Consider the following 23,736-nt stretch of genomic DNA (forward strand, 5'->3'; position numbering starts at 1 on the left):
GAAAGCGGGATGGGACGAATTTTGAGACTTATCGAGATCTTTTGATCCCTTGTTCCCCTACTTTATCAAACCCATGTCAAATCTGAGGACTGAATCGTAGCCTTTCGGTTGATACCCCACACAGCTCTCTCTCTCTCTCTCTCTCTCTCTCTATTCGAAAAAAAATGATTTTGCACTTTGGCAAGGATGCTTATCCACTGTCTTTAATGGAAGGAATTTTCTGCCTTTTTCCGAAGACTAGAGTGTCGATCTAAAGGAAATATTATGGCAGATTTCTTTGGACGAGGCATCAAAGAACTTCAAAGTTCCAGGGCGACGGCTCTACCAGTTCGTGACTATGCTTATGTAGGAAACCTAGAAGTTCGAGTGCCGAGAAAATCGGCTGAAGCTCAGCAGACCTTTGAGGTAATGGATCAGGAATGTCTAACGGTGGTGCAAGCACCTTGTCGTTTCAAAAGTTTGTCGAAAGACCAAGTTTCTGAGGTTGTGGCAGATCATGCATCGTTCAAATGACTAATGAGTCGGCCCGATCTGCATGACGGCTTAACTAGGTGGGCTTTAAAAGTGAAAGATTCGATTTTGTTATCATATATCAGAAAGGGATTTAATACTTAGCACTTTGGTATTCACCAACCGAAGTGGATGCTTTAAAACTAAACGAAAGCAATGCAGCAGTGAACTTAGTGAACTTAGATTCTCCAAATTTCAAATCTGTGGACTAGGAGACATTAGTAGCACGTAGAACTTCCGTATCTGACTGTGTGCGATGAGTTCATGTTGAGACGGACTAATATCTCAGGGATCGGGCAACAGGAACAACAGGTCTGGAAGCATTGGATTCCGGAATAACTGACGCCGAAGGTGATTGCCCTCCATCACCCCTTTAGTTCATATGGGGAGTTGACAAAACATTGGGACGTTTATGATATTGATTTTACTCGCCCAGAATGGTTTTCCAAGTCAGAGGAGCTCCCAATCAAAGCCTCCAGCCGCCAATGGGAAAGATTAGATAAAGTTTTCAAACGTTAATATACGCACCATAGTTGGAGCCAATAAGAAAATTTACCGAGGACCTGATTGTTAAATGCAGTGCTCAATTTAAGTCTGTACTATTCAACAATTTTCTGGAAAAATATGGCGTCCAGTCGTGTCCACAAGTATGCGTTCGAGAGAATAAATCAGTCTCTACTGTTGGCAATACGTATTTAGGATTGACATATTGGATTGTCTGCAGTCTCGTGTACCTTGTACCTCCAAAGCATGCTCTGATTGGACACTGTCAAGAGGAGACGTAGATGCTGTCCCGATCTCGTGAGTATGATAAAGTGTATCGTCGGTTGCTAAGTTGGACCAGAAATTTGCAAAAGCTAGAATCATTGCGAGGATTTTGGGGCTATACAATACGAAGTCGCCGACATAATGGTAAGTCGCCATAGACATATGCACCTGAACATTTTTTCCTCAGTCACGTCCCTCGAACTGGTGTCAACAGCTCGACTGTTTCGTAATGATCCACGGCTTGGACGCAATGCTTGAAAAGTTGCGGGAAAACTGCCTAGACATATAGCATTTATTTTTTTTTGTTTTTAAATCTACATCAATTTCAAAATGTTTGAAAATGTTCACTCGCACGTGCGTCGAAGTTTCCATTCGGTGCAAATTTCTGTTGCTCCTTTGAATCATACATATGATAATTGGACTGGATTAAGACTCATTTCCGGATTAGAACATCACACTTTAACCGGAGTGGCGTGGCTGTTCAAATTTCGTCTTCCAATTCCAATACTTTCGATCAGGCTGTAAATAAAATAAGTCAGCTGCTTGCAAAATCCAGGGAGTTTTTGCAATGGCGCTGAACCACATCTTAAATGACTCATGAGATAAGATCTCCATCACCTCAATACCCTGGAGTAAGATCTGGGTGAATGTTAAATACGGTAGCAAAAAAGACTATTTACAAATTCTTGAATACTGCGGGCAAGAAGAATTCACATAAAGGGGACAACCTCTTAAAACAGGTTCTTCATATACTAAAATTCTTTTGAATTCGGCATCATGTATCTAAGAGAACCCATATTTATCCACACTTATCCCTTAATTGTCTGCCGGATATCTTCGTCCTGAAGGTAATTTTCTTAGTACTACACTTTTGTAGTTGAATCCCCGGACTTTCGGCTTAGGCATTGTGACAAGTTCTAAGCTTTTTCTGGGCATTTTTCGTCAGACATCAGATTTATTTCTACGATCAGAAGAAAGCGACTTCGTATCTTCACCGAATTTCAAGAAAAAAAAACACAATGGAGGAAATTAACAAATTCGAAATTCTATGCATTTCCCCAGCCATTATATTCCTCTCGGAGGTCTCCCTCGTTTTCAGCTCTAAAATATTTATGTCCATCCACATTTTTTCCAAAAAGAAAGGACCTGAAAGGGAACTTAAAAGCAATCCCGATCCTGTGACTTTAACTTCTTTAGATCAGTTTACCTTTGAATGTAGGGAAGATAGGAAGGGTAAGCAGAGTTTGTTCTTCTCCAGCTCCCCTGGAAACCTCTCTAAAAAGGTAAGACACCCCAAAAGAGGTTATTTTTGCGCCTCACCTCCGGAATTAGAGAGAGATTGGACACGAAAAGACGCCCCGCCCGGATTTGTCAGAAAGGAGTCTATGTTTTTCCCTCTACACCCTCCCTATTCCTTCCGGGACTGGGCCTCATTTTGAGACTCTATAACTTTTGAAGGGGATGTGATCATCGGATGTAAAGCGGGAGGATTTTTCTTCTTCTCTTTCATGCCATTCCGTCCCCCCACGAAGGTAGAATTGAAAATTTAAACTTCACCATAGATAGTCCAGAGAAGTGAACTCTACACTGGAATGGGAATACTAAATAAATACACTTAGCTCGCACAATAAGATCTGGATATTCTGGATTCCAGACTACATTGGATCAGAAGGTAATAATACAAAGGATGAACTGGCCAGGAAAAGAGCAAGAACGCCGCTTTATGCTTTTGTGGAATCAGGAAGAAGTTCATGGCTATGATGCTGAGGAATGAAGAAGAAAGATTAAGGCAGCTGTAAACGATTACCTGAGTCTACAATTTTGACCCCATCGCCTCTTACAGGGTACTGTAGTGTATCGTTACGGACTTGAATGCTTTAACATGCTTCACGGGTTAATGCTGGCTAAATTACCACCTGGGGAAGCTAGGGAGAGTGATGAAACCTCCATACATAACTCTGGAAAAGTTTCCGGCATTTGTGCAAAATTGACTAAAGCATCTGAGCGATACTTAGTACCAAATTCCAGGATGAAGCACCTGGAAGTGAGGAACATCTTGAAACTCCTCTCGGTGGATTAATCTAAATACAGTTAATAGGGTAAAAGTTACATTATGACCATTAAAAGCGCACAATCGTTTTTCGAGGACGCCATGAAACTTTCAATGACAAATGTAATTATTATAATATTATGATTTCAAGAAGCTCAATTTTGAGCACCATAACTTTCTAATTAAAATAATTCTTATTGTATTAAATATAGTTTACGTATAGTTGTTGAAATTTCAAAGGCGCAAACTTTTATACTGGGTGTTAGTTTCACAGGTCAATTCAAACATGTCATCCATATAAGCACATAACGACCATCTTAACATATTCAAGAAAACTACTGTCCTTTGCCATTTTGAGTTTGAAACTACTGCCACCATGGAAATCTTTAAGACCAAATATATGCATATGTCTCTAGAAGGTTCCATGTTAACTTCATAAGACAGAATTAAAATGAATGTATGTACATGGTATGTACCAGTAGAAACCCATATCTTTCCTAACATTTAGTCGCGTGACTCAAAATGATCACATGATCTCTTTGGCTTTCCTTCTTGCACGATATTGACTTAGCGATTCTAAGAACACCATGTGAAATTCCAAAGCTCTTAAAATATCTCTTACCAGTACCCAATGGCTATTTTTGTTGATATATGTACACACATAAAGACAACCCATGAGAGTCAATATCTTTTGCTACGCCTATCTTAATGATTATGTTTTCAATGCAAGCACTAATCACAGAGCATTCGTACAAGTAAATTCTGTGTCTACAATTACTTTTTTTCTAATTAAGTGCGTGTATGTATTTAAGAGTTCGCTTTTCAATGATATACACGCAGTTAATTATTCCTAATTATTTGGAGTATGTATTGTACTTGTGAGAAATGCCACACAATTTATCTTTGCTACTTGATTGGAGCACAATTAATTGTTTTTCTCTGCTAAAAGAGTTTAGTCATTCTTGGTGTGCTGTGAAGTCATTTTGAAGTCCAAAAGGTTAATTGATCTAAACCTTCGAAAAAAGCAACGACAGACGGACGAACGAATTAAAAATATCTTGTGTATACCAGTGGCGCCTAGATTTGCCTGTCAGGATGTGAACGACTCATACCTTGCCTAGATACTTAAGTTCTCTATTTTGGTGAGTCCTAACCGGGTGATACTTCGCGTACATATAAGTGAACATGCAAAAATTTAACTAAGCCAAAAGCAGTATGAAAGTTGGTAGAAATCAGAAAAACTTTGTCAACCCATGCTTATAGATACATTCAGTGGAAAGACCATTCCTAAAAAAAGAGTGAATTAACATTAAAAATAAGATCTTTGGAGACCCTGCTAAGCAGATGACAAGTGAACAACAAGTGCCATCCATATCAGCGACATAAGGCTTATCGTCTTTGGATACCGGCAATTAATTGAAAGAAAGCCCAACTTTAATTTTGCGACAGGAACCGAAATTGAGTCCCATCATCAAAACCTTTAGATTGCTCTGGGGCCAAAAATCTTAACTTGCGAATCCAATCCGAATGTTCGTGAATCCAAGCAGTTTCCCGCTGGCCTTCAAATTGTATCCAGCTCAGCAAGCACTTCAATAGGCCAACATCATTCTGGCAAGTTAGATATTTTGCATTGGAACTCCAAAATTAAGATTGATTTTGTGAATTAAATTTATATTGTCTATGTATGCCCCTGAATATTCAAACCGTACCAGTACATCGACCCGTACTCCGCATATCGGAATATCTCGGATACGTTTACTAACCGCAGGATTTTCGTTAGTTTATGAAATGCTTCCCATTGTTGCTTAGTGGATCGGTTTAGGCAATGGTCAAACATTCCCATTTTAAGGTATTACTATTATATAAAGCATCTGAAAACATGCAACATGAAATTTCTGGTTGAGTACGTGCCATTACTTGTTTGTAGCATCTCACGTTTCATAAGTCATTATAGATTATGTATTTTCTTCTAAAGCGTAATCCCCTACATCACTGTCAACACGCTTACCGGGCAAGACGGTCAACTGAAACTGCTCTGTATCAGCTGACAGAGGTACTACGGGACGCCATAGAAACAAAAGAAATTGCACTGTGCGCGTTTTTGGATATCAAAGGAGCATTCGACAACACATCGCACACAGAGATACAAGATGCCCTGAGCCGCAAAGGAGTGCAAAACACCCTGGCACTTTGGATGGGCAAAATGCTAGAAAGCAGACAAATAGAGGTACAAATTCTATTATCATGAACACTACTCAAGGCTGTCCACAGGGTGGAGTACTATCGCCGCTGATGTGGAGTATGGTAGTGGATAAACTCCTGGACGTGTTAACTAATACTGGAATACAAGTCCAGGGCTACGCGGACGACTTTGTTTTAATCTGTAGGGGCAAATATGAAGATACCCTATGTGATAGAATCCAATCCAAATGGATTAAGGGTTACTAGTGCCTGGTGCAGGAAGGTGGGACTGCGTATCAACCCAACCAAAACCACCATAGTACCTTTCACTAGGAGGCGTAAGCTGGATCACCTGAAAGCCATAACATTACATGGAGGTAAAATGAGAAACAGAGGTCAAATATTTGGGAATCACGCTAGACCAAAAATTACTCTGGAAGACACATGTCGGAAAGCCACGAGGGCCCTGATGACTTGCAGATCCACAGCAGGAAAAAAATGAGGTTGTAGCCCGAAGATACTACTTTGGATATATACTGCAATAGTAAGGCCAATGATTACCTATCGAGCGGTAATCTGGGCAGAAAGAACCCAACTCAGCACACAAGCCAGGGAATTACATAAGCTCCAAAGGCTGGCTTGCGTGTGTATCAGTGGGGCAATGAGGACATGCCCAACGGCATCCCTGGAGGTCCTTCTGGGATTAACCCCTCTCCATCTGCACATACAGATGCAGGCAAGGAGATCAATATTCAGGATGGCCGGTAGTATGAGTGAGGCGGGGAGCTGCCTAAATCGAAGGAAGATTGATATCCTTTCTAGACGGTATCCGGAATTACTGATACCGAGAGACAACATGACAACGAGGTTTCACTTCGATAAGAAGTTTGAAACACGTTGGAATAACAAGGCAAACTGGGAGAGCGTGGCTGCGACATATGGCTTAAACCAGCAACTTGGTACACTGACGGATCCCTCACAGCAGAGGGAGCGGGTGCCGGTGTCATTGGTCCAAGGAAAATGTACTTTGAGCCAATGGGCAGGTACACTAGCATATTCCAGGCGGAAATTTACGCCATAGACAAATATGCCTCCTTTAATCTGCAAAGGAACTACAGGGGGCAGAACATAGCTATTCTCACCGATAGCCAAGCAGCGATCAAGGCACTTAGGTCCAACCAGGTGAACTCTAAACTGGTATGGGAGAGACTGAATACACTCAGCCAGCCGGTCCAACAAGGTCTGGATACTTTGGGTCCCAGGCCATGCTGCGTTGGAAGGCAACGAGGCAGCGGATGAACTAGCCAAGAAGGGAGCAGGGATGCCGTTACACGGGCCAGAACCCTTCTGAGGAATCGGAAACGGTCTCATGGCTATGAATCTAAGAAACAAAGAGAAACGGTTGAGGAAACTATATTGGGCGGGCCTACCAGGGCCTACTTGGGATACTATGATCAATATAACCAGTAAAAGGGGCACAATAGTTCTTCAAGGACTCTGTGAGCACCTCAAAATATGCAGGCCATAACCTTATCTAGCTTTGGACGCTTTGGATGAATGCTACCTACTTTCAAATACAGACCGCCGTTTCAACTCCGTCGAGTAGGGATAGTTCTAGATTCTATTCATAGTAAAAAAATAATGAGAAGAATCCTCTCGATTATACCGAAACATAACCAAACCGGTCTCGAATCGTCAACACGTTTCTCCTTTTGACCCAGAGTTCATTGCGCAATTAGCTACTTTCACCTTCTCAATTTTCAAAGCACACGTCTTTTTACAATTTAATTTTTTTTCTTGTCAAAGTAGGCTTCTGATTTTGGCACCGTGCCGTCCTTGGAGGAACCCCTGAAAATTTAATCATAATCAATTAATAAGTAACTGCAGATATACCGGATATACCAGACGGTCGTGACATCGCCTGTTATTTTGCCGGTAAATATTACGGTTAGGTCATTCGCAAATGCTTTATGCTCTTTGCGTAGGGCGGGAGCCTTAAAAATTAAGTGATGACCGCTCATTGTGAGCAACCCTGAGACATTCTGCTCCAATTAGCTTTCGTCCGACCAATAAGTGTATCTTTCTCCACTCCATTAAGCTGCTTAAGATAAACCCTATTCCTTTCATGGAGGGTTTCGTTTAAACGCATGACGTGGGTGGGGTGTGCTGTTCCCAAACTGAACAGTTCTCTAATATTCTCCTGCCACATATAAATGAAGGTTACTTTCTCGGAGTTGCTGAGACTTTTCTCCTGGTTTGACTTGGAAGAACAAAGTGTTATCTGTTTACGGCAGATCGCATTCTCATCAGATGCTTCGACGTTGGGAGTACGTCATCGATTTGTAAGCAGAACTCCAGCGGCACAACTGCTAATAACTGGGCTGACAACACATGCACCAGGAATTCTCTCAAGACATATGAACTCAGAGGGCTGTCTCAGTTTCCATAATAACAGATACCCTTTGGTGAGGCTTCGTCCCGCAGCACTTCAGATCGTTTGTAGATTGCCAGGCCAGCGGACGCTTCAACTCCTCGTTATGAACCTCTTTCTTCCCTCTTTAATGGTAAAGTTCTCTTGCGCATACCCCTGATATTCGCTGTAAGCTGTTGATTATGGAATGAAATTATTGTGTCAACGAAAGATCAGTTTTATCAGTTTTATTTATCTTCGGCTGTTTTCTATCGGTTATTTCGGTATCCCGACGAAATTAATAAGACTGACTAGGCTGACCCTGACCAATGTGCGAGGCCAGATAAAAGCAGCAGGATCACTCTCAAGACCATTCGACATCAACAACGGTCTACGACAAGGGGATGCGCTATCATGCGTCCTCTTTAACCTGGCCCTCGAGAAAGTGATCCGTGATGCTGAGGTAAATGCAAGAGGTACGATCCTCTTCAAGTCCACCCAACTACTGGCCTATGCTGACGATATCGACATCATGGGAAGAACCACCCGAGACGTACAAACTGCCTTCATCCAGATCGAGCAGGCGGCAATTGGCGCGAGATCTTGGGCTGCACATCAATGAAGGCAAGACAAAATATATGGTGGCAACGTCAGCACCGAAGACGAACAACATGCCAACAACATCAAACCGCACTGGTCAAACAAGAAGAAGAATAAGGATGGGAGAATACAACTTTGAGACTGTTGACAATTTCTCCTATCTAGGGTCGAAAATCACAACCGATAACAACTACGATGATGAAATCCGCGCACGGTTGTTGTCAGCCAACAGAGCCTATTTCAGCTTGCAAAGACTGTTCCGCTCGAAACGTCTCACCATAAGGTCAAAGCTCTTACTGTACAAGACTATGTTCTTGCCAGTCTTCATGTATTCCTCGGAAACTTGGGTTCTTAGCAAGAAAAATTGCGAACTCTTGGCCGCGTTCGAGAAAAGAATCCTCCGAAGAATTTTTGGCCCCCTACATTGTCATGCCTACACAATGACGAAATCTATGAGCGATACCATGACCGTCCGGTTGTGGATAAAATCCGGCTCAATAGTTTACGGTGGGCGGGTCATTTAATCCGTATGGATGAGGATGATTCAGCCCGGAAAGTCTATAAGGGCAATATGTATGGTAGAAAAAGAAGACGAGGCAGACCCTGCCTAAGATGGAGCGATGGCGTAGGTCAGGACGCCAGACAGCTTTTAGGGATATCGAATTGGTGGACCTCGGCGCAAAACCGGGATGGCTGGAGTTCCTTATTAAGGCAGGCCTAGACCGGATACCGGTTGTTGCGCCGTTGATGTTTTCTAAAGTAAACGTTAGTTTTAGGTAGTTTGGCCTCGAAATGGAATCATAAATTGAGTCTCTATCCCCAATTAGTAAGTTTCGCCATAAAATGCCGTATTGGTATTACAACTCCCAAAATCATGGTAGTTGTAGGGTGAGGGGATGTTCTCCATACATACCAAGGGGTAAAGTACATCAAATATAGTCATATGGGGTATCAAATGAAAGGTCTCGATTAGTACTTTCCGGAACTGATCCTAATTTTGACATTCGCTGGAAAGGTGGGGAGCAAGGGGGTCGAAATTTTTCATTTCTTTAATGGACCGAAAACCGAAAAATCAAGAAGGACCTCTGTTAACATAAAGTTAATAATATCATAGTATACTACAATAATATTCAGTAATTGGCTGAAGGATCGAAGCGTGTTAAGTTTTTGGGATAGCTTTCTCCTCTCGGTCGTCGCCGGCTACTCAGGAGGGCCTTGGACCATCCGAAGTCACATATTGTCATTACATGGCTTTAATGGCAGTTGATGAATTCGGGAGTCATGTCCTGCCTTAAACTGAACCCACGTGTGTAATACTACATTAAACACAGGTGGCAGTTCGGAGCCGCACATTCCACCTTCAGATGAGATACACGGAGGCCAAAATATGGGGAGTGGTGGAACTGGAACAAAGACCCACTAAAGTGGAATCGAATAAAAGCAAAAAGAGCTTCATTTTGCTAAATTATTTTATTTATTTTAACAATAATTTCATTATTCTAGTTACTCTCGTTCAATCCACTATGATATCTCAAATCCCTAATCTAGTAGAAGAAGTCGGTTTTTTGACGATTCCACAATTCCAGGGAGACAAAACGTCTACCATCTCTATAACTCGCTCGACGAGGAACTGGCCTAAACGGACGCTCTTCTGCAGGCCGTGTAGGCATATCGGATTTCCGAGGAATAGAAAGCGGGCTTAAACGCCAAGCTGGAGTACGTTTGCTATGAGGTAACTGTACTGCAGTCCCATCTGCCTCAAAACTGTGTCTAAGGTAGCCGTGTGACGATCGTGCTGTGGCATTGCCATACTTAAAATGGCATGTGGAATCCCTTGCTGGTTCGTTCTTATACGATTGAAGACACATAGGATGCGACATATTCCCAATGAAATCTTCCGGAAGATATTCCTCTTCAAACGAGCACACAACACTCAAACTCGACTCCATTTTGTGAATATTTAGCTGAAGTAACCTTTCTTCATTCATTTTAATCTTCTTATTCACGCGTTCTAGGCAATTCAACACATCATCCCCCGTAATTAGATCCTCGTACTTTCCGTCGTTCCGACGACAGACGAACCCTAAAGCATTGCGCTCTAGATTTTCAACCTCAGACTTGATGGACTTCAGTTCTTGGACTTTTCCTAAATGGAAACTGATGGCTAGATCGATATTTGAAGACATTTTTTATAATATTCCTAAACAACTGATGTTCTACGATAACGATGCCAATGTTACTTATTTGATAAAATTTTTGATTTGAAGTAATAAGGGAGAGTGTTATGAATTTATACTCCTAGCAATCTATCATACATAGAATATGATCGGATTGGATAATTAGCATAAATAAATTACATCCTAAAATTCTAATTAGGGTAATTACTTTTAGTCCCTTTTCCAAGAGGTTGGGTGGGTTCAAATTTCTTGTAGATTTAAAAATAACAAATGAGACAATTTTGCAGTACGGCTAAACGTCACTTCGGTCGTTTGTGATACTGTTGAGACAGCAGGTTTCGACGTCTCCATATTATTTTTTTCTTTCAGCTGCGATCTATTATATTCTTTATGACTTGGTTCACGTTGTGCTTGTTCTTGATAAACTCGGATAGCTCAACTATTTTTACACTAATCTCTCCGAATCGGGACTCGGCTCTCGCTAAGCCTCGACGGGGTTACTCTTTTATACTCTCCTACACTTTTGGCATTTACTGACCTTCCCTGTACATGCTAAAATAGGTCGATTCTAAAACGTGAAAGAAAAAGGAAGTGAAACATTTAGCAGAAATTATTCTTAACCGTAACGAGCAAGACGAAAGGATGAAGGTCTTGACAAATCCAAAAGAGTTGGCGACTGACAGAAACCCCCCACCCCCCTACAGTTGGAGTACAGCAGCATCGAAAATCCGATGCCTTATGCGTCCGTAACCTAAGAACATTTTTCCAGCACCCGGTGATGAGGACCGCTTCCATCATCCGCAAATATTAGACCAGAACTCTTAGCAGCATTAATTGCTTCAAATGAGTCTAATTCAGCATTTTCTCGATGCTTTGTGATTATAACTAGTGCTATATAGTCGGCATAAACCACCACCGTTGCTTTCTCCAAAATCGGAAGGTTAAGTACATCGTTGCACAAGATTTTCCCAGTACATAGCCCTATGGGGCACCCGCGACAACGTGCTCCTGGGGTCCACCATCGGTATCAAATCATAGCCTTCGTTTTTGTAAATAATTATGGAAATAGGTGAAAATAATTGCCTAAATGTTCTCAAGTTCAGGATCATCACCAGACAATATTTGCTGATACTACTTTGTACGTGCATCGATGTTTGGTCTGCTCTTACGGAGCCAATACTGTCGATTCAAAGACCTCCTTGGCTCTCAATAATCGAGAGCAGTTTATTGTAGATTACTCGTTCTAGCATTTTGGCCATATTCTCCAGAAGACGTTTGGGTCTGTAGGAGGTTGATGCACCTGGAAGTTTCCACCGTACAAAGTATATCCCCTCGAATATGCACGCTGCAAATAACTGAGCGAACATTTCCGATCTAGATTTCACAAAAACCTTGAGGACCAACAGATCTCTAATAGCACGTCTTTGATTATTACAGGAATTGCCACCACATCCTGAGGTCGCTAGAAGTTGTCAGTGTCCCTCTTTATATCCGCCTTCGAGCAAAGCTCCTTAAACATTCCCTCTTGCTCCGCTGGAAAGCTAGCTTGAGGGTTTGTGGGCTTTCTCATAGCCCCAGATGGATCCTACTTACTGCTCTCTGAGCCGTTCGTGTGGATTAGCAGCCCACTGATTGAAGACTGGCAAGTTCACTATTTCTCTAGTCTCACCTCTTTAAAGGTCTGTTCATCCAAAGCTCTTGCAAACCAGCCTGACATCTCGATTTCGAGCATGCTGGTCCTCTGCCCTGTGGCCCCCTTTAGTTCAAAGAAGATTGCCCGGTGGTGGCTGTAGGTGTAGTCCTTGCTGACGTGCCATGACACACCCCACGTTAGTGCGAGACTGATAAAGATCAGGGTTACAATCGAATCAGACTCCTTTCCAAAAGGTTGAATCTAGAAATAGAACGGTTTCCACATTTCTCAAAGCTTGACTTTGATTACAATATGCATGGCGCTTGTTCTTCCGTCGTTCGCCAAGCACCCAGGATACAGCTCTAATAATATTATATACTTCATCCGTCCAATTGTGTTTCTATTCCCAAAGGAACCTTTAGTTGTCTAGCTGCATATTCATTAAATTTTGTTGAATTCGGCCTCTGTCTTTGTATTTCAGTCAAAATCAATTTAATGAATCTGTATCGTAGTCCAATCAAAATAAAGTCAAAGTAATGGTGCTCTGACAATTAGACTTTACCTGGCACCTGCCAATCAACGCTAGTATATCTGAAATGCAAATTGTGAGATCAATTATTTCAATTCTTCTTGGTTCTCCTTTCGGTCAAGTCCAGGCATCAACTTAAAACCATCCACTTCTGTGCATTCTCCTTGGTACTCATAAATATTTTGCCAAGGATCGAAATTTCTACGCTGGATTTGCTCCGACATACTATGTTCTGTCCAGTTCGACGTTCACCATAATGAACTGTCTACTGGACCGCCCTAAAGTAACTCCTAGCAGATGAAATACCATGGAAATGTTGGTTTTTAAACCTTGGATATCTGACTCCAGCTTTTTTTTCGCAGATACCCCGTGGTATAATTATGATAAATGTCTTTTTAGCATTTTAGTATCCTTAGAAGAAACTCCCATAACAGCAGGCGAAAACTAGGCTATCACTTACGGTTTCGTTCTCTTCTTTCCCGCCTTTGTGTTAGCGTTGCTATCGGGGGTCAACTTTATCGAGGTCCTAAAACACCAGTCCTAACTCATACGGAAACAGCTACTGCCTCCCATTTCAAAAAGTTCACTTCAATCAGAAATTGTTGATCTTACAATTTATGCATACTTTGACGCTAAACGAATCATGATCAGCAGCAGATTGTCCCAACTTCTGCCTAACGTTTCCTTTCCTTTCGTCCAACTTGTCTGGCTTACCACACTCGGTAGTATAGCGAGCCCCAAACCTTTATTCTCCTTCTCCTCCTTCGTTTTCCTCTGAAACCCGCTCAGGATGTCCAGCCTCCGTGGATCCATGTTCACATACTGTTATGAAACAAATTGCCAGGAGCTGATAGCGGTGGCACGTAGGTGTGGTTGACGCACCATGCCCCGCAGGTAGATAGATATCAGTGTCATTCATTAGTGCTATAATGCGCCGTTTTGATGTTACCAACTCCTAATGGAGCACAAGGGGAACAGAATCGAGCCGGCTCAGGATAGCCAGAGGACAACAACTCTCCCTTAACGAAGGATGCAGCTCCCCCACCTTACAATCTGACGTCGCCTTGAGGTTCCCAAAGTCCCAAGCTAGAGCTTCACTACCGCAAAGGAAGTGCGTTAGAGTTTTCTGCCTCCTCTCAGCAACTTTGGCAATGGTAATTGTAGTGGGTGTTAAATCTGGCGGTATGGTCCCTATAGGCTGTCCTGTACACATTTGCGCGCGTCTGGAAAAGATGCCCTTCAAATTAAATTTTATGTTAAGAAAGTAAGATCCTCCTTGATAGGAGGTAAACCTTCGCTATCCAAAGTCAGCATCTGCCAAGGAGTTTGAATAGATTACACTCCAATCGACCTGGTGATTTTTCTCTATGTTCTTATAACCGAAAACACAGAGAAGCATCACTTTAAGCATGTGGCCCAGACTGTTCAGCGCGTCTATGCACTACCCTACCAGCCTGGAGGATGTCACTTTTAAATCAAAAGCGTTAATGACGACAGGCCTCCAGTATTCCCAGCGTTTCTCCTTTAAATATACTGACATATGCTGGAAGACCGCAAGACTCGGTTACACTGCGTATTCGTGAATACTCCCGCTCCGGCTTCACAGACATATTTTGATCCACCGATAAAGAAAACTATGTCATAACCCCCCAACATATCACCGGAATTACACTCTGCCGAGGTTGAAAAGCCCCAGTAATATTACACAAGTTCGGCTTGTGTGTGGCATATTTCGTTGTGAATGCCAACAGCTCCCGTGATACTTCGTATAGGAGGTTACTATAGCCATAGGGTTCCAAATTTGATACGGAAGAAGTTTAGAAGTTTCCTCTTAAATTAGTCCTCTTCTAGGCTTCCTCAATTCCAAACGAAAATTAGTTCAGCTTCGACTTCGATCAGAACTGCAAGGCGGTTTTTCCTTTGAGTGAGTGAGTTTTTGCGGATTAATGTAAGGGAGCGAACAACATTTTGAGGTGAAGTAGCGTCTGATGAGTTGCCTCTGTCCTGTGGATGAAATTGTTAAGGTTTTATTGAAAACAAAACCTTATTAAAATCAGTTTACTCTCTGTCAGCCTATCTATCCGTTCGTCTATCTCCCTGTTTGTCATATCCATTTCTTCAAAAGCGGTTACTCCTATCGATACGAATTCTGGTGGGAAAGTGGGAACTGTGAATCCTCTTGCATGCAGTGAGTAACATCTTTCCACGTTTAGTTAAAAAGTGGACGGCGGGGGTGGGGGGCGGTGTCTCCATACATACAAAATAGGGATGTGTTTATTTCATCGAATATAGCCATTTGAGGTATCAAATGAAAGGTCTCGATTAGTACCTTTCGTCACTGATATTGGTTTTCATATTGATTGCAAAGGAGTGGAGAGAAAACTCCAAAAGGGGGAAATTATTTAAGGACCCGTTCTCAGAAACTACTCAAATCTGAGAAAGAAAGTGACTTTAACAGGAAGCAATAGGAAAGTTTGGTGGAAATCCTACTATTCTTAACAAATTTCTGGTAGGATAAAGTTGCCGTTTCGAGTCAAATTACTTCTTTCTACGAGATAAAATGTTAGTACCACGCCGAATTGAGCCTCCGGTATATTCAACGTATATTCACGACGACTTGCCATAACGATAAATTAGGTCAGCTCCGTTTTGATAGGATTTATGCCGATATAGTCCGTATACCGTAGCCTACAGGCACACCTTTCCCAAAGCGCCCTCCATAAGTGGAATTTGATAACCATATTTAGATAGCAGTTCATAGGCTTTACACTAAGAGAAGACAAGGTTTCTATTGGTCAGTGGTGGGATATGCCCAACATAACAAGATAAAGCAACCACTCTGTTCCATAGCCTAAACTGACGCACTACCCTTAAGGGTTCTCAATAACAAAAGCATTGATACTTCAAAGTGCATCATAAGGAAAACTCGAGATCCTTGGTATCAAAAAATTCTTCCACTTGAACCAGCATTCCATCATATATCCTATTTCATTTCCAACGGATCCATTCCACCTTTCACCATTTCGTATTCAAGACAAACTAACTAATCAAAATTGGTAGAATCCCGAAAGGTTATATGACCAATTAGTCTTTGCAATATTCTATCTATGTATACATAAAGTGACTCCTTTATATATAATACATATTTTCATATGCGCATGGGGGATGCTTGTGAGCAGCGACCACTTCAACTATACTCCAGATTTCCATATGAAAAGATTCCATTGTGCATGAGCATCCTCTGTTTCAGGATGCAATAAGTTTGGGTTCGGATTTATCGAGCTTTCAGTGAGAAGTTCACCAAGTGAAATATTCGTAAAGGTCATACAAAACATCTGCTATTCCGCCTGCCTTGACAAGTATTTTGAAATTTTCACTCGTGTGAACTCTACACCGCCTTCTTCACTGCACACACATCCTTTTCCCCCACCCCTCTCGTTCAAAATATACTGATAAATGTTCGTATATTACGAAGTAAATCGAGCGTTCGCTTTATGTATTCATGTTATAATAAGGACACGTGTTGATATTACGAAATCATGAAGGCTGTTGCACCACATATTTGGTGCTCCATTGAGTTTAGATGGACCATCACCAAAGCATCTTTCAAAAAAAGTTTGACTCCATTTAACCCTTGGCATTATACAGTAATGAGTTTTCTCCAATCCTTGTTAGCGTTATCTTGCCTGTCTAAAACAAACCAGAGCAAGCCCAATAAGAAACCCAGAATGAATAATTAAATAATGATTGTGTTTGCACAGCACGTTTCGAAACTGAACAATCCCTAAACACATATTTATCTTGCAAATGTATCCTGTTATAGACCCAGACACTATAAAATATATTTATGACTCTATTGACATTTAATTTTCCACCAGGCCATTAGCGAAATGAGACAACCACCCCACTCTGCCTTTTCATGTTTGTCTTAATCGGTGACCTTGTGAGCCTCCTTCCTTCCTAGGAAGCCCCTTTTGTCTTCCATCATATTTCCTTCTTTTTTAATAAATTTATTAGATTTCTATTGATTCAATTGCATATTTCCATTTATTTTATGGAGTAGCGTGTAGTACTCGCACGGAAAAAACAAAAGACTTTCCCCACAATCCATCTTCCGATAGACAGTGGACTCAGTATCTGCAAGACATTTTCCCGAGAAAGCTCCTTCGTTCGAACACATTTTCTTCCGCACTTGTGAGAAAATTTGCACAGAAACCATGTGAAAAAGCGATGAGCCTACCACAAGACTTAAAGTTTTATATTTAGTGCCACACAACGTTTGATATCTCGTTGTGAATTCAGAATTGTGTTAGATAGTGGCGGAGTCAGTTGTGGGTAGAACACTCATGTTAGGCTGTTAAGCATACGTTCAGTCGCGAAAATTTATTCTGTTTAATAAAGTATTCCAACAGATTTTGACGAAAAGATTACCTAAAGGCTCAGGGATTTACAAATGATAAATTAATGATGCCAGGTAAACGTTTCAACTAAATAATTCAGGGACGAAAATTAAGATGAAGAGCGCGTGCCACATTCCTGATACCTTCTAATCTCTAAATTTCACATTTGCCTTTTCAGATAAATTCTGTTCAGTGTGGAGCAACAGTGACACAGTGATAAGCCATCATCCAAACGGAACTGTTTCAATCTAAAGGAAGCCACCGTGGGTCATCAAAATGAGTCAACAGGATGATAACCGGACACGGAAACTTTCGTTTCTTGGATTCAACACGAAGGTAAGAAAAGTCAATCAAAAATTGTCAATCGCCTCACATACCACCCACCCCAAACCCCAAGTACATTTGATCAACCATATCGTAGCGTAAAAGCCAACATGACCTGGCGTAAGTTACCCTCAACCAGGACCAACGTCAAGGATAACACGAGAGAAGCCCCTTATCACACGAGTCACCCAAAAGCTCGGCTATGGCTCTCCCAAAAGCGACAAAAGTCCTCGCATGCTCTCTCCATTAGACTCGTAAAATCGGAAAACACTAGTTGCATGTCGGCTCGGGAATTTTCCCAAGTGAAATGAAATGAACGTCCTTCAAGTTGGAAGTTTTATAGCGCCCGGGTCCGGGTCCAGGTTTCCAAAATCGATAAACGTGTGTGGTGGTCAAGGTTAACGTCTATTGATTTTTCATAGAGAATGCAACGCTCAGGTAACTTGAAGAGGGTGGACAGAGGGCTTGGAATTAAGAGGCCTGGCCACGCGGGAGTCAATGTGAGCGAATGCAGGGTGACAGCCTGGGAAATTCGTTGCACAAACTGTGCGACTTACCACCTTTGAATTATATATAAATACAGTTGTGGGAGAAAGTGTTGGTACAAGGAATCTTAGTGATTAAGAGAATAGGAATTCGGTTGGAACCGTCTATCTAGCCTGAAGGTTTTTCTTCAATAATCTCAACAGAATAAAATAACTTTTGTATGAGCAGCCATGATTATTTCCTAGTAAATTAACCTTTGATTTGTGTTGGAGATAGTTAAAAAGAACTAACGTGCGCATCAATATTAGCTGATGCACCCTTTATATTAAACTTATTTCGTTCATTGATTCGATATTATTTTGTACCTTATCTAACAACCAATCTGCCCAGACGATGGAGTCGTTCTGGTTTCACGAAGTAACATGTGTCCCAGGGCTACGTGGCGCAGGGCTATGGAGGAAGAGGGTAAGCTTCTCGAATAGGCCTTGTGAAGGCGTACAATTGTGGTTGACCCCACTTATGGGTTATGAAGTGACCTTAGCATTGAGTTCTTCCACGTTGATGAACTTCTTAATCAGGACAACGTGTCGGGAAACTGGTATCGCCATATGTTATAAGCTTGAAGTCTTGCTATGTATTCACTGCGTCCACTTTGGCCAAACACTTGATGAATTTGTTGCAGCCTTCACCAACGTTTGAGCCTGTTAATATACACAGTTACGATATTCGACAAAGAGTAGTCTCTCGAGTCAACAGTCAGCTGGAAAAAAAGCAAATTTGTTCCTTGTGTAATCCTGTAAAGGATTGAGGCAGGACTTGATACGTATGCTGAGGGTATAAACTTTCACCAGTCAAAGGGAACCGGGCGAATCAACTTTTGCTTTCTCGAATTGGCCGCCACCTACCATAATCTCCGCCTAACGAGAAGCACGTGAGGAGATAAAGGCCAGCTAGAGCCAAGATCTGCCAAAGTCTACTGGTTCTGCTCTGATTGAAAAATAGGAAAATCGTGCTTGGGGTTGCGATTCGCGCCATTAAATTTTTGTCATTATCGCTGTACAGGTAGGTGCATTGACCTAGAGGACCAGTAGTGGACATAAACAGGTCGACGAAAGCCTGGGTGCTCTGTGTGCACAGCTTTCGGAGCCATACTTACAGACGTCGCTCGACCTTGCAATCTCCAGTCGAAAACACAAATTCTAGAGCCAAAGCTGCATCCCGTCTTGAAAAATGAATAGATACGCCTGATAAATGTAAAGGATGTCCGAAACGTTGATTCTTGACAAGATGATTGGAAAATTCTGGTCATACAAGGGCTTCGAGTGTTACGATGGTCGTTCTATACCAAAGGGTAGTCGTCCAGGTATGAATGATTTAGAAGTTGTCTAGGCTTGTCTTGTCTACTCTTCCCAAGACTCTCCGTAAATGATTCAAGCACCCACGATTGCACGATTGAGGGATAATAACCGTCTTGATCATGAAAAGCCAACCGCGCTTGATTTGACAGTGTAGTATACCAAGCTGAATATTGCTACCAGGGAGGGTTGTCAAGAAATCCCACGGCTTAATAAACCACGAAGGTCGCAAGCAGTAGAATCCCGGCAGATCTTGCGTAATATCAGTCGGATGGGGAGGAAAAAGTTTGGAATTTCGTTACGCGGTAAGCCAGACTCATGCCAAGTTAACTGAGTTAGTGGAGAAAACCCAAAGTAGTTGAATCAAAATTTCGTTTGGAGTAATCACGGGTGGTACGTTGGTTGCCATCTCGGTGAATGTGGCAGGTGCGCGCAATCGAAAATACCAAGGATGCGATTGCCGTCGCGAGCAACTTGCGCTGCCGTTAAAGAAAGCCACTGGCAACGAGGAAATAGTTTCTCGTGCGGCTCGTTCCTGGTTTGGATCCGTCACGTGTCTAGGACGCTCGTTGCTGGTTTGGATCCGTCACGTGTCTAGGACGCTCTCTGCAACACAAGGAAAGCGTTATATGAACTGGAGGGTATATCAGAAATGATGGTCACCATTTGGTAATTCTCAAGGGAGTGTTTCACAGACTCTCACCAAACGATACGCTGGAAATAGTTATGACTAACTTCTATCGAAATTTTCTTTAACATCTTCTCAACATCTTCGGAAAATATCACTCATAATTACCTAAAACGCAGGGTGATGTGAAGCAAGAGAGAGTAGATGGCTTCTGCACTCCATTCCTCGTCGTTCAACAAGTTGCAGTTCGAGGTTGACACCAAAGCATTGCTGGCGCTTTGAAACTTCTGTATCATAGCGTGGCGTTGGGAAGAGAATCAACGTGCAACCCGTCACTCAGGGTTCTCGCATGAATACCAATGCCACTCGACTTACTGAATTGTCGCGTAACTCCTTGCCAAGAGTCGTCCACCACGGCATGGAACAGGATTTGAACAACATAACAACAATGCGGAGGAGTGCTGATATGGAATCGCGGTCATGCCCTTCCTCTGAACGGTCAACCTCAGGGGATTTTTCCTGCAGATTAAAGTTTTGAATGGAGCCACCCAAACAGAAATCTTCGTTGCTAAAATATGCACCACACTATGAAAGCTTAGCCAAAAACAATCTAGCCAAACCGAGACGCCTTTACAAAGGGGTCGCTAAGTTGTCTGGGCAGGCATGCTTTCCCAAACATCTACCCCGAAAAGGATGTTGATACATGCAGCTATCCAAAACGTTGGATCAGCTAGTATACCGAGACTAGTCGTGACTCACTACCGGAGAAACGATAATTGTGGTGGAAAGAGCAGCTACTTTCAGCTCAGAAGTGAACATAGAATGCACCAGGCGTAGAGAAGAACACACCTTAACAAATAAGCGAATCCGACTGTTAGCATCATTACCCATGAGGGCCATCATGGTCAAAGTTCTCCGTAACCAAAGTATCAAACTATTTGAAGGGTGATGAAGCTCGTCAAACTATTTGAAGGATGATGAAGCTCGGAACCTAGGATTCTAGGTTGCCAAAAAGTCGTTCATGAAATTAGAGAAGGAAATATAAAGTCAAAGATTCCAACCATTCTGAAGATGTCCTCGACTGAGAAGAAGTTTCGATAAGTTGCTCTGCTTTTATAGATCGGATAGGATGAACCAGCATATCGTGTTTCCTCTCGCAATAGACCGGCAACCACTAGATGGTCCGATGCGAGACTTGTTAAAATGGGCACCAAGAGAAATTCAATGTAGCTAATCCTAGCATTTAACACGGCTGAAGGGCTGTATAAAGGCTGGCATCTCTGCTTCAGCTACTACTATTTTAGGAGTCTCCTTTCGAGGCTCCAAGATAAGAAGAGAAAAAGCAGTGACCTGTCGTCGAGTCGAATAATCTTGTTGATTTTCAAATTTGTAGATTTGCAGATCCATTCTGGGACCATTATCAAATTTATCTTTCATTAAGGATCTTCCCTTTCTCCCTATCTGCCCTTGCTTGCTTTATGCCGGTAATCTTGAGTTCCTTTCGTCTATATCGTCTCCAAAGGACTGCCCCCTCTACAATCAAAGTAAGGTTCATTCACGCTCTGTTAATAAGTTGACACCAGGGTCGTACAGAGAAAATTCGAGCCCGTACCGAAAATTATCCGGGCCCGCTATTATTCCCTTTTGTCATTGAAATTGCTACTAACGTCCCCGTGAAAACTTCAGGCCTCGCGGAAGTTCTTCCGCCCTCTCTCAGTAAAGTGTAGTTGACACTAAACATCAGGAAATGTCACTCGACATTCTACTCGCTCATTCTCTTTTCTAACCAGAAAAATAGGAAAATCGCGAAGAAGTTGAATAAAAATAATTATCTTTAGCACCACTATCCAATTAGATCTGGGCCTTGAAGCGTTTTAGATCACTTCCTTCAAGATCATGAATTCAATTAGGTGATCATTCACAGTTGACTGAACTGGTATCTGACATCCAGTCGCGATACAGATCCCTCTGCTACCAGTAAGATTTGAACTGCGACCTTCCGCTGCTGAAGCCTGGTCTAACTAGCCTATCCGAAATAGAGATTAAATACTTACCCAGAGAATGTTAATCTGGGAAAGAAATTCATGAAAATATGATGAATGTATTGGAGAAGGATACGTTTTCGCATGCAACAATAAAAGGGTGGATAGCTGGAAAACTTGACGGTCGTCCAAGAAGCCATACTTCGGAAGGTTTCCTTGACAAACAGCGCCAACGAGCTAGTACTGTAGGCCTGCAAAAATAATTTATTTAAGGGACCAGCGTTGACAATCCCCCTCCAGAACTTTTACGTAAAACCCCTACATATGACGATGCCAAATGTTATGTGCTGCGTAGAGGTAAAATTTTTAAGCAATTTAAAGTCGAAAAGGAAGGCCGACAAAGTTGAACTTTATTATTCTTTCTTGTTAACGATGACGTTTTCCGTGCTTCCTTGTCCGGAGAGCGTGAAAAGCTTCAATGGAGCACCTTTCTTCAAACGCCTCGACTATGCTGATGATATCTGTTTACTTTTGCCGAGTCATGGACCAAGCAGGGCCGGATTGAATGCAGATACACCAACAAATCCCACTTTTACTATCTGCATTAAAGGGGGGTACATCTTAGTAGCATCATTTCTGCCAAAGGTGGTACTGAGCTTGTTATTAATCGACACATTTAAATTCGCCTTTGCTGTTTTGTCTAAAACCTAGGAATGCAGATACCTCAATACGAGCATTAAGTTGAGATTGTTCCACGCCAGCAGCACATCGACCACCATCGCTTGAAGCTTCCAGGTCTTTAACACCTATCTCCGCCGCATCATTGGTCTACTTGGGCCTGACACACTCTCGAGGAGAAGGTCAATTATCGCTAAACGCCTTGATTAGAAGTCCGAAGTGGCATTGGATAGGTCACAATTTAAAAAGGTATGACACCTTCACTGCTGGTTACGCCATGCACTGCAATCCGCTATATCAGAGCAATCAACGAGTGAGTCGCGCGAAAAACACTTGGTGCAGAACAGTTTGGGAAGTTAGGGAAGGGTGTAAGCTTCTCGGAAAGGCCTGGTAATGATAGAGAGTACGATGCGCCCTTTTAGGGGATATTGAAAACCAATTATATATATAAACTTGTAGACTAGTAACAGGAGAACGTTATTTTAACAGGGCAATATGGTAAGAATCACCATCCCTAAATAGTAACATGGAATTAAGCTAAATAGTTCATTATTCACATCCTTTTTCACCACTGTAAGGGAACACATTAAATTCCGCTTTCTATATTTCTATATATCATGGTTTCCAAAATAGATTACCGTCTACAGACTTATATTTAATCCCTAACCACATACTATATCCTGTAATACTCCGGAATTTCATATCTTGTCCCAAAACTTCTACCACAACTTTATCATACCATCTATAAACACCCAAAACCTAACAGACCCTTCTACATTCAACACCTATGGGTACCAGATGCACCGACTCCCTTCCTCATTCAACCTGTCGCCAAGAAGGAAACCTTGAATCCATACCAAAACTGTCGATTAATCCATTTAATGGAATTAGCACTTGAACTACGACAGATCCATTAAGGTAATGCCTACTTGACCGGTTAACTAGCAAAATCTGCAAGAAATGAATGCCTTTAGCTAGTTGTGAACATTAGCCGATGACGGTAGTGATAGCTGGTTCCCATAGTG

General features: G+C 42.0%; 1 protein-coding gene across 6 annotated transcripts in view; it reads left to right on the forward strand.

Annotated features, from left to right (window-relative positions):
* Positions 1 to 23,736, forward strand: part of LOC119647770 (anion exchange protein 3) — a 115,346-nt gene that overhangs the window by 50,066 nt on the left and 41,544 nt on the right. For 2 of the 6 annotated variants that reach the window (XM_038048948.1, XM_038048944.1), the window contains exons 1-2: positions 17,157 to 17,332; positions 17,437 to 17,594. In XM_038048948.1, coding sequence (XP_037904876.1) covers positions 17,535 to 17,594 — 60 coding nt within the window. In that variant the 5' untranslated portion in view covers positions 17,157 to 17,332; positions 17,437 to 17,534. Of the gene's footprint in view, positions 1 to 17,155; positions 17,333 to 17,436; positions 17,595 to 23,736 lie in introns of those variants that run through there. The other 4 variants (XM_038048941.1, XM_038048942.1, XM_038048943.1 and 1 more) reach the window with 3 other exon arrangements.

This window comes from Hermetia illucens, chromosome 2 (genome assembly GCF_905115235.1).
Source record: "Hermetia illucens chromosome 2, iHerIll2.2.curated.20191125, whole genome shotgun sequence".
Taxonomy (NCBI): Eukaryota; Metazoa; Arthropoda; class Insecta; order Diptera; family Stratiomyidae; genus Hermetia; species Hermetia illucens.